The following is a 10666-nucleotide window of genomic DNA, read 5'->3' as shown; positions in this document are numbered from 1 at the left end:
TCTCTGCTACAGAACAGTATGTGAGAATAGAAGACCCAGTCCTACTAGTTTTACCAGTGTTTAGAAAAGATATTGCATAAGGTCAATATTTTGTATGCTGTTCCGAGAGCAGGGTTAACAATGTATATATTTACAGTTTCAAATATTGCAGTTCAATTGAACCCCTAACTTCTGGACTACTTGCCATAATACAGTACACAACAAATACAATGGTATGTGGCAAGTGACCACATGTAGTTCCTGTTTCTGTGAAGTGTTTAGTTCCCAATGTTATATCATGTACTATACTGTACTTGTGTTCACATATTCCTCCTGAGCAGAAAAAACACGGGGAAAAACTCATACAAAAAAACTTTGTGAAGGCAACACCAAAAAATACAAAAGCAGCATGATCTCTTCCAATATTGACAACAAAAAAGTGCTACTTAGTCTGTGTGTTAAATTCCCATTTATTTTCAGGAACATGGGGTTAGGCCCATCAGGAGGCCTATCCTGATACCAATGGAAATATTGATAGCGCTCAAAGTAATCAGTAAAACAAAATAAAAACAGACGTAAAAATAAATTGTGTGTTGGTACTCGACTTAAAGGGAAGTATGAAATACGTTACAATAGGCGTCAATTGTTCACATACAAACAATATTTAAATAAACCAGTAAAAAATAGATAAATAGTTTTTGAAGGAGCTGTCGTCATTTTCGAGCAAGGAGTGCTATGGTATATGTAATCTTACAGTAAGTTACTTTTGCACTAGGTGAAAACGAGACAGAATAGAAAAACATAAGGTTGAAATTCCCTCTTAAAAACATTGTTTTGCTTAACTTTGGAAAAAAAACTGTAATTCATCCAACATTAATGCAGAGCCCTCCTAAACCTTGCTTTATATGTATAAGCAGTTGAAAATCCATGTTGCCCTCATGAAGAGAGTGAAGAAAGAGTGAGAATTAAATATGCATCATATTCTGGGATAACAATTTGCAACCATACAGTCTCCCTAATAGAGTGGGTTTACTTACAACTAGAATTTTCCTATGTTTTTAGCCAATTTGTTCCTGGCACATAAGAAAAACAAACTCTTGAAAATATTTTATAATACAGTAGTGGGGATGGACAGAAATGTAAAAACCGTAGGAGTAAGCTATACATTTTAGGCGCCATACTTTTGTTGAGGGGAGGGGGGTGTCCCGGCAACCCGCCTTCTTCCCCCAGGGGCTCCGTGTCAGTGGCACACACTGACTGACACACACACAGCAGCGCATACGCGCTGCATGCACAAAGCGGCATTGAGCATGAAAGCATACTGGGAGCATTGTTTGCAGTCGCGGTATTGGCCACATAAACTCTCTTCCACCGCCACTTGGAGTGTGGAGTTCCTACCATTTACCGCAGGCTCTGCTCTCACACGCTGTCTCCACATGCTGCCAGAAGCTCCTCCCAGTCCCTCGGAGTCAACATTCAGAAGTAGGTAGGGAAGGGGACAAGGGAGAGGCAGAGAAACAGGACAGCGGCAGCTTCAAAGCTGCTCTCACTGCACCAGCATACTGAAATATTGTGATAACAAGTCATCTCCCATATCGGATACACCGGGAGATTCTGTTATCGCGATATATCGGTATGTCGCCCAACCCTACCTCATACCCACGCGGATTCCATCCACCCCACACACAAACTCTCCCCCCACCTATAACCTCTCGGATTTCCCCCTTCTCTTACACCCTCGAACTGCCCTCTCCCCCAATACTCCCTCCAATAACCATGTTTTCTTGGTGGTAGTTTTTTACTACCCTTTTTTCTGCGGGCCCTTTCATCAAGTCTTTTCCTGCTGCCACCAGAGTGACGATGATCCGCAACAACAGCCCACATTCCTAACAGAACTAGACCTATTTACATTTTGAATGCTTTAATTTGAGATTTGACAGATTACCTTCTGCTGTTTGCACATGGTCTGTGCTCCCTATTTACATTGCTGCAGGAGGAGATGCTGGAACAGAGATGCCCCCCAATCTCCCCTGGTAATCACTGTTTAAATGTTGTGCTGGTTCATTTAACACGAGGCCAGGTGCAGTCGCACCGATGGCAGTAGTTTCAACAAGCCGGCACTGCTTTTAATGCTTGGCGAAATTTGGTTAAAAAAAAATAAATAAATTTAGTATTGTAGTATTTTTTTAATTTTTTTTTTAAGCTGGAAACCAAATGTCCATTTCACAGGTTTGCAAAAAAACGGTAAAAATGTTGCACATCTCTAATGTTTTATAATTTTTTCGGTATATTTTGTGACTTATCAATGTGTGCGACATTCCCATTTCTTTGAAGCCAAACATATATTGTTTTAGAAGTTACGAATTACAGGGCCTTGTCGGTCCTTGACAAATCTTTGTTACCAAAAGTCAGTAAACATTGAGTAGAAATTATTATATATTTTTTTCAGCTAGGCCTACCCTAAATATAGCGGAATAGAAAATAGGAGAGCACAGACCAAAAATGAATATTTAATGGTACAGCATCTAACATGTCAAGAGGGATGTTGATTTATTTATTAGCCTATGAATACACACTAATTAAATGCAGTTGATGGAGCTAGTTTGTGGATTTTAAAATGCTCCAATGGAATTCTAGCTGCAATGAGAAGTTCTTGAATACCCCTGCTAATCGCCTACTATTTATATTTTATGAGTTGACTAGATAACTTATTCTGAGATCACCTGTTAGGTGGGGATTTTTAAGCATGCAATTACCACTTGAGTATTGAAGGATTAAAAACAAACTTCTTCTGTATACAGGCGGTTCTCCGTTACCCGACACAATGCGTTCTTGTAACAAGCATCGGATAGTGCAGCGCGACACCCATTTTCCCATAGGATCAATGTTATAAATTGAGGTTACATTCCTGACCAAAGCCAATGCCTTTTTTTAAACACAAAATGACCCAGAATATTGTACTCGTGCAATAATATAGGCAGTACATACTGTAATCATGATGTATGAACATGTATTTTTGAAATATATAATTGGCGTCTTGTCGGTTAAGGGATTTTGGCGTGGGAAAACTTCCCCTTAGTATGTACTAGAAAGTGTCAGTTATGCTGTCGGAAAACGAGGACCGCCTGTATTATTATCACAATTGTAATTAGGCTATAGTTTAATTTTTACAGAAAACAAAGAAAATCTCGTAGTTTCATCGATTTTTTTTTTTTTTTTTATTTTTTTTTTTTTAATAAATAAAATAATAATAATTTGAGCGTCATCAGTGAAACTTTATTCATGGGAAATGTTAATGCAAGTGCAATAATGGTGTTGAACTACTGTATTTGCATATGTTATCACATGGCTGAAGGGATTTTTCTATTGTTTTGTTAAAGGCATTCATTATATATAGTGATTCTGGATTTAGGTTTTAACAAAAAACACCACGACTGATCATTTTGCACTTCCAGTTAAAACCAGAAATAAAGTATAATTTCTTGTTAAATTAGACCTCTTGTAGCAACCCAGCCATGTAGCAACCAAAAGGATGTATGGAAACTAACAAAAATATACTGATAAACACTGAATTCAAATGTCAATTTTTCCCATGTATACAGATGTTTTTAAAATGAAAACACTGAAAACAGAATCCCAGATTATACAGATGTAACAATTAAACGTACAACTGCCATAAGTTTACATTTGGCTGCTATATTGTACCACAGTTGTTTTTTGTTTTTTTTTAGTACTTCATTGTTATTATACTAATTACTTTTCTGTTTGTTTTCACACAGTTTCATGTTTCCTGTAGCCGGTGGCATTGGACCTCCTCAAGGTTTGTATGGGCTGTACCAGTTGACTTCTCAATAACCATAATAATGTTTATTTTTTTTTTCTTGTATAGCGCTGCCAGTGTACTATACATAGCACTGTACAGACACATTTTTGCTGGCACACGTCCCTGCCCCGTAGAGCTTACAATGTAATATTTTTGGTGCCTGAGGCACAGGGAGATAAAGTGACTTGGTCACAAGGAGCCGACACCGGCATTTGAACCAGGCTTCAAACTCCGTGTCATTGCTGTGAGTCAGTGTCTTTACTCAGTGAGCCGCTCCTCTAGGCTTATTTTCTGGAGGAGACAGTTGCACTGTGGTGCATTGCAGACCTCTCTAATGATGAACGTAGTCACTATATTTATCTACATATTTAATTTGCTTTGAATGTGCATCTAATTATTAACTTTTTTTTTTTTTTTGCATCATGCGAGATTTGACATAGTTGTGGTTTATAAATAATCAGGTTTAAGATGCAGATGCAGATTCATTATTCGTAATAAATAAACTATTGGATAACCAATCGCTCTACCTAAATCCGGAGTAGAAATAATAACTAGGGTGCACTGGGATATAACAATTATAGAAACAACAAAAGTGTAAGACAGCCTGCTTTCACTAGATCCCTATCTTGTTGCACTCGAAGTATAAAGTGCAGTAGCATGACTAGAGGAGTAAGGGAATATCATTATTCCCATGGGTAGGGTAATTCATTAATCCCCTCAATATGACACTATAGAATAGGTACTAGGTAATAAACAAAAATAATAAAGTTTTAATGAATAATTTGTAACAGCGACGAGAGTGAAAAATACATATATACAGTGATATTAAAATCCCCAGAGTGGACGGCTCGATATGTAGTAGGTGAGTAGGTAGGATCTACAGTATGACAATCATATAGCATCCAAATGAGATACAGCTATATAAGTTCTGTCTCATTTCCCAAGCATTGGACTATGTTTGCTGGTTGTTAGACACTATTAATCCCTAATATAGGATATCATCATCTGTATTACTTCTTCATTTGTCCGATCTGCATGATCAGCTGTTAACTAAATGAGCAAGGACAAATATCTACCTGAATACCATCAGGATAGGTGCAAATCAATTGAGACACCCACTAGAATACATTAACATGACGATTCAGCTACGTACCTTGACTCCTCCGCCCCGGAAGAAGTGTGTAGGGTTTTAGGACGCCATGATGGTGGCGTCATCGAAGGAGGCGGCTCTGCACCCGGAAGCATCCTGTGCTTGATTTCAACAGATACCTATTCTATAGTGTCATATTGAGGGGATTAATGAATTACCCTACCTATGGGAATAATGATATTCCCTTACTATTCTAGTCATGCTAATACACTTTATACTTCGTGTCTTACACTTACTTATATTATACTATATGTCTTACACTTTTTGCTGTTTTCTAGATTCATTATTCGTACTGAACAAATATTTAGGGAAGCGTAGTGATGAGAAATCATAGACTTCATAGCTTAAATGATCAACACAGAGGAGCATATTAGTCTCCTTAACTAAATGGTTGCGTCTTGCATGCTTTTTGTTTTATTTTCATTAGAAGAAAATAGGAGAAATTATGTTTTGTATTGTATAGTTAGCAATGTTTCTCAGTCAAAATACTGTCACCAAAAGGTGCCTCTGACAAATTTGAATGGTTTCCTATGGGGAGAGCGGCGTAACTGGGTGTTTTTAGCGCCAGGGTCAAGTTCCTCCATGGCACACGGCACAGAACACTGGCACACGGCACAGAATACTGGCACACGGCACACACAATAACTGCTCCCCCTTAGGCTAAGGTCCCACTGGGGGCTGCTGCACGCACGCCTGGCGTTCTGGCAGCGCGTGCACAGCTGACAACTGCGGTCTGTTAGCAGCGATTGGAGGTGTGGGGGCGTGGCCTAAATGGTGTGGGTGGAGGCGGACATAAAACTCTGTACCGTACAGTATATATAATGAACAGAGATCGTGAAACATATTCACTGCAGTAAGTGCTGATAAATAGTAATGTGTGAACTTGATTCGCTTTGCAATTAAAAAAATAAGAGTGGACACTTCATCAAACTTCTGGCACCAAAATTTCCTGAGAAATGGCCCAAATTGTTAAAAATGTACTATTTTGGTGGAGAAATAACAGCCGTGAAACTTTTTTTTTTTAAAGTGCATTCTGTAAGGGATTTGGATCCGGGGATCTCCCCTCTTGATTGTCTCACAGCGCACCATGTGACGCGTCGCAGCACGGGAACACAATCGTCTTGTATCCCCTGCTGGCTGACGCGCCACTGCGCAAAGAGGGACAACAAGCAAGGAGACACCGGGGACCTGCTAGAAAGGTGAGGGACTGGTGAGAGGCACGCGCCGCCGTCGGCATCGGGGACCTACCCTTACATCACGGAGAGAAGGGTGTCCTGTACTTCTCCGCTACACTGCTGCCCCCAGACTCTGCTACCTGCTTTCTACTCCTCCCCCTTAACTGACCATCGCTAGTAAAGCAGGATCGGGCGCTGGAACCGGCTGCAGTGCTGACTGACGGGTTAATCAATACAGCGCCTCAACACAGGCTGGGTAGGATTTTTTCACCCCCCCTTCCCCCCCCAGTTCTGCCACTGTCTATGGGTAAACACATTACAATATAAATTGAAATAAAACATTATATTACACTTGACATGGTAACAATAGAGGAATAATAATTTAGTTTTTTTAATCACGTTCACACTGTACTTGTAAAAATGTAATAATACATCGATATATAGTAAATGAGGTTGAAAAATGACTTGTATCCATCTTTTGGTAAACTGTAATTGGCAAAGATGCTCATCCTATATGTATAGTTGCAGTATATTCATCCAGAGGAAGGCAAGCAAAAAGCCCCAGTGAAACATTTGCAAATTGTCTCATAACAGGGATACAAAAACTCTGTCTGATTCCAGTAATGTCAATTATTTTATTTTTATATTTATTTATAAAACTGTTTTACTAGGAAGTAATACATTGAGAGTTACCTCTCGTTTTCAAGTATGTCCTGGGCACGGAGTTATAATAATACATGGTTACATTAAAAGAACAGAGGTTATAGAGTCAATTCACAGACATTTCATGGACAGAGTTGGAAAATTGGGTGCAGGGGATAAAGGGCTGGTGAGTTTCAGATTGAAATAGTGAAGCTTTAACATCACCAAACAGCAGCAAATGGCTCACACCCTTTAGCTGCGCTTCGGCTGTGCCAAAGGCTGTCCGCCTTTGGGGTGACGCAGATGTACACTGAAGGGGTTCAGATTGAATGCAGCTGCGAATTCAAAGTTCTTTGACCTCTTGACTCATTAACATTCCAGTGGGTGGGGTTGACGTTCCACAAAGTACAAGAAAATAAGATTTCTCCTTGCTTCCGCATCTTTCCTACTATATGTTTATTTGGTTTTTACTTCCTAAAGTTCTTTTTAGAAATGTAATCTTTTCTTAAAGATATCTACTGTTCATGGGTAGTAAATTCAACATTTTTATTGCTCTTACTGTAAAGAACCCTTTTTTTTTTTGCTGCTGTTGAAATCTCCTTCCTCAAATCTTGTCATGTACTGTCCATGAACAAAACAAAATGATCATGGCTAACACATTATCCACTATGCAATTCTTATGTTAAAATTAAATGTAAAATATATTTAGTACTGATGGATAAGTCGAGGGTCATTCGATCTGTTCTGTCCTCGAAGACTCCACGTTTGTGGTATGCTCTGGGAACTTTCATGTTTGATCTTGAATATATTTTTTAAATAGTACTAATCCCCTCTTGGACAACTGTTTTCTAATGTAAACAAGCTTGCACTCTTAACTATTAGTTAGTCATTGAATGTATCACTTCTACCTTGTTTTTAAGGAGTCAGTCCAAGCGGCACTTTTAAACAAAAAAAAATATATTTTTTTTTATTTGCAGCCTTTGATTACCTTTATTGAAAACTAATTATCTAAACTGTCGGTCGAATCGTTCTCCCTTGGTCAATCAGCAAAGGTCCTGCTTTCCAGGGTCCACTAAATGGCTGCCTTTCAGTTTCAATCAATCCTTGACTTAGTGTAACTCAGCAGCTACAATGTATTATTACTTTACTAATATTACTAAGGTAATATTTATTGTTACCGTTTGCAGCTCAAACTGTTGGGAATATTAGTAACACATTATCCCAAACAGAGACATACAAGCAATGGGGGAGCGTGGGATTAAAAAAACATTTGACAATAAAAAACAATAAAATACAATAAAATTAATGTGGTTACAACAATATTGCTGGGGGTTGGTGAAAATATTAAATACACTTACACGGCCATGTGCAAGCGGACACGGTAATGTGGTTTCTTTAAGCAATTCCAGTCACTCCCAACAACAGGTAATGGTGGTTTAGAGGGTTTTGAAATAAATATATAAATATATCTGTACTCACACGGCCATGTGTGAGTCCTTGCAGGAAATTGGTAACTTTGGGGTTAAATTAACCCATCTGCATCTCCCCCCAGTGTAGACTCTTCTTTGTTTGCAACCAACGTGGGATTCTAACTCCAGTCTTGGGCATCAGATGGGGACTCTCCCCAGTGGTGGTAGTAGGGGGGGAGTAGGTAGAGAAAGTGAGGCACGTTGTCAGTGGGGTTTAAAACACATTTATTAGTTTTAAAAGCAATTGGTACAACAAGACTCACATACATACATAGTGGTTGGACCCCTGGCCTCCTCATGCAGTCCAGGATACAGTTTAAGCAGCCGTTATTGCCAATCACGCGTTTTGAGAATATGAGCCTGAGGAAGTCGATGATTCGACGAAACGCGTAGCTCTAAAGTTCCTGCTGAATTTGGCCCAACGTGGCTCCCGTAGCCGGATCAACCAGGCAGCCATTGCAGATAAGGAGAAAAAGTTTTTTTTTTTTTTCCTCCTGCATCACGGACGCGTGATTGGCAATAACGGCTGCTTAAACTGTATCCTGGACTGCATGAGGAGGCCAGGGGTCCAACCACTATGTATGTATGTGAGTCTTGTTGTACCAATTGCTTTTAAAACTAATAAATGTGTTTTAAACCCCACTGACAACGTGCCTCACTTTCTCTACCTACTCCCCCCCTACTACCACCACTGGGGAGAGTCCCCATCTGATGCCCAAGACTGGAGTTAGAATCCCACGTTGGTTGCAAACAAAGAAGAGTCTACACTGGGGGGAGATGCAGATGGGTTAATTTAACCCCAAAGTTACCAATTTCCTGCAAGGACTCACACATGGCCGTGTGAGTACAGATATATTTATATATTTATTTCAAAACCCTCTAAACCACCATTACCTGTTGTTGGGAGTGACTGGAATTGCTTAAAGAAACCACATTACCGTGTCCGCTTGCACATGGCCGTGTAAGTGTATTTAATATTTTCACCAACCCCCAGCAATATTGTTGTAACCACATTAATTTTATTGTATTTTATTGTTTTTTATTGTCAAATGTTTTTTTAATCCCACGCTCCCCCATTGCTTGTATGTCTCTATATCTTTAAAAGGGTTCCGGATTAACCCTTCCCTGGGGTTGCAGCAGAGGGGAACTCCATGCTGGCTCAAAGCATCTGTCATAGAGCCGTGGTCTAACTTACTGCCACATTGTAAGCACACCTCATATATTAAGCTTAAGGTAAGCGCCAGGTTTTTTCCTATTATCCCAAACAGGAAAGTTTTGCAAGTATCTTGCACTGCTGGGTAGGTGTGCTAAACCTGTTATAGAAATCAAAGGATTCTCAGTATATTAAAGCGCATTAAAAATGGCATTAAATGTTGAATTTAATACTACAGAACTGATTTATTTGAAGAAAACAAAAAAAACCACACATGTAGCATGTATTGCTCCCGTCTTGGTATTTCCAAGAACAATTGTCTTTCCTGTTCACCATGGCAGTGGGCACCGTAGGGTTAAGTCCATCCCCAGCTGAGTAGCACAGGAAATTGAATTATTGCAGGTAGGCCATAAAAGGCCCCTCCCACTACCTGCAGATAGTCAGTTTTCCTGTCCTACAGCTAGGAGTAGCGTTTTGTTATTTTGTTAAAGGACTCACCGGACTGTAGCTACTGCAGTCACGCCTGGGGGTTCTCCGCCTCTCTCCTTCTGAAGCTCCGTCAACTCACCATGGGTGGTCTGCAAGACGGAGGCCCGTGCAACCGGGCAGAACCGCGGATGCGTCATTGAACGTGGCGCGCAAACAGCAGGGCTGTAGACCAGATCGGAGGCTCATATATATCCACCGCAGAGGCGTCTGAGAACGCAGCGGAGGTGGGAGAAAGACCGGCTTGGTGTCCCACGTCAGTGCATAGTACGCGCACGTTCGAGCATGTGCGCGCTACTGTCCCACAGGCGGGCACTTGCGCGACTAACCAAGCACTCCGATTGGTCAGATTGACGGTGATGTCAGAGCGACAGTGACGGTACACAGAGCTGAAAGTGTGCTAGACAAGCAGCTGGATGGAACGCTGGCAGACTGAAATTTAGAAACCAGCATGGAAGCTGTTGCAAGTAAAGGGTCGCTTACATCAACAAGGTGAGTCCTTAGTTTAGTAGAAAGGGAAAAAAAATGAAAGAGATGATATGGAACTGAAATAAATATTTTTCACCTTGGTTATACAACCAGAAGAAGGAATTGTAAGGGGGGCGGTAGAGTCCCTGCATCAAAAGAAGAAAGCTGCTAAAAAAAACTAAGCGGTGTGCAGCATGTGAAAAACCAGCGTTAGAAGCCAAGAAGCTTTGTTCGGACTGCCTTAAAGCAGCAGCAGGAGAGTCAAATGAACAGATGAATACTTTTCTATCATGGATGAATGATATAGTAAAGCAGAGTGTG

General features: G+C 40.2%; 1 protein-coding gene across 6 annotated transcripts in view; it reads left to right on the top strand.

Annotated features, from left to right (window-relative positions):
- The window catches only part of SYNRG (synergin gamma), a 137937-nt gene that overhangs the window by 9455 nt on the left and 117816 nt on the right, over nt 1–10666 (top strand). For all 6 annotated transcript variants that reach the window (XM_075589510.1, XM_075589509.1, XM_075589508.1 and 3 more), the window contains exon 2: nt 3759–3799. In XM_075589510.1, coding sequence (XP_075445625.1) covers nt 3759–3799 — 41 coding nt within the window. The remainder of the gene's footprint in view (nt 1–3758; nt 3800–10666) is intronic.

This window comes from Ascaphus truei, chromosome 3 (genome assembly GCF_040206685.1).
Source record: "Ascaphus truei isolate aAscTru1 chromosome 3, aAscTru1.hap1, whole genome shotgun sequence".
In the NCBI taxonomy this organism is placed as follows: domain Eukaryota; kingdom Metazoa; phylum Chordata; class Amphibia; order Anura; family Ascaphidae; genus Ascaphus; species Ascaphus truei.
Note: the sequence above shows the minus strand (reverse complement) of the source record. Positions and strands in the feature narration are given on the sequence as shown.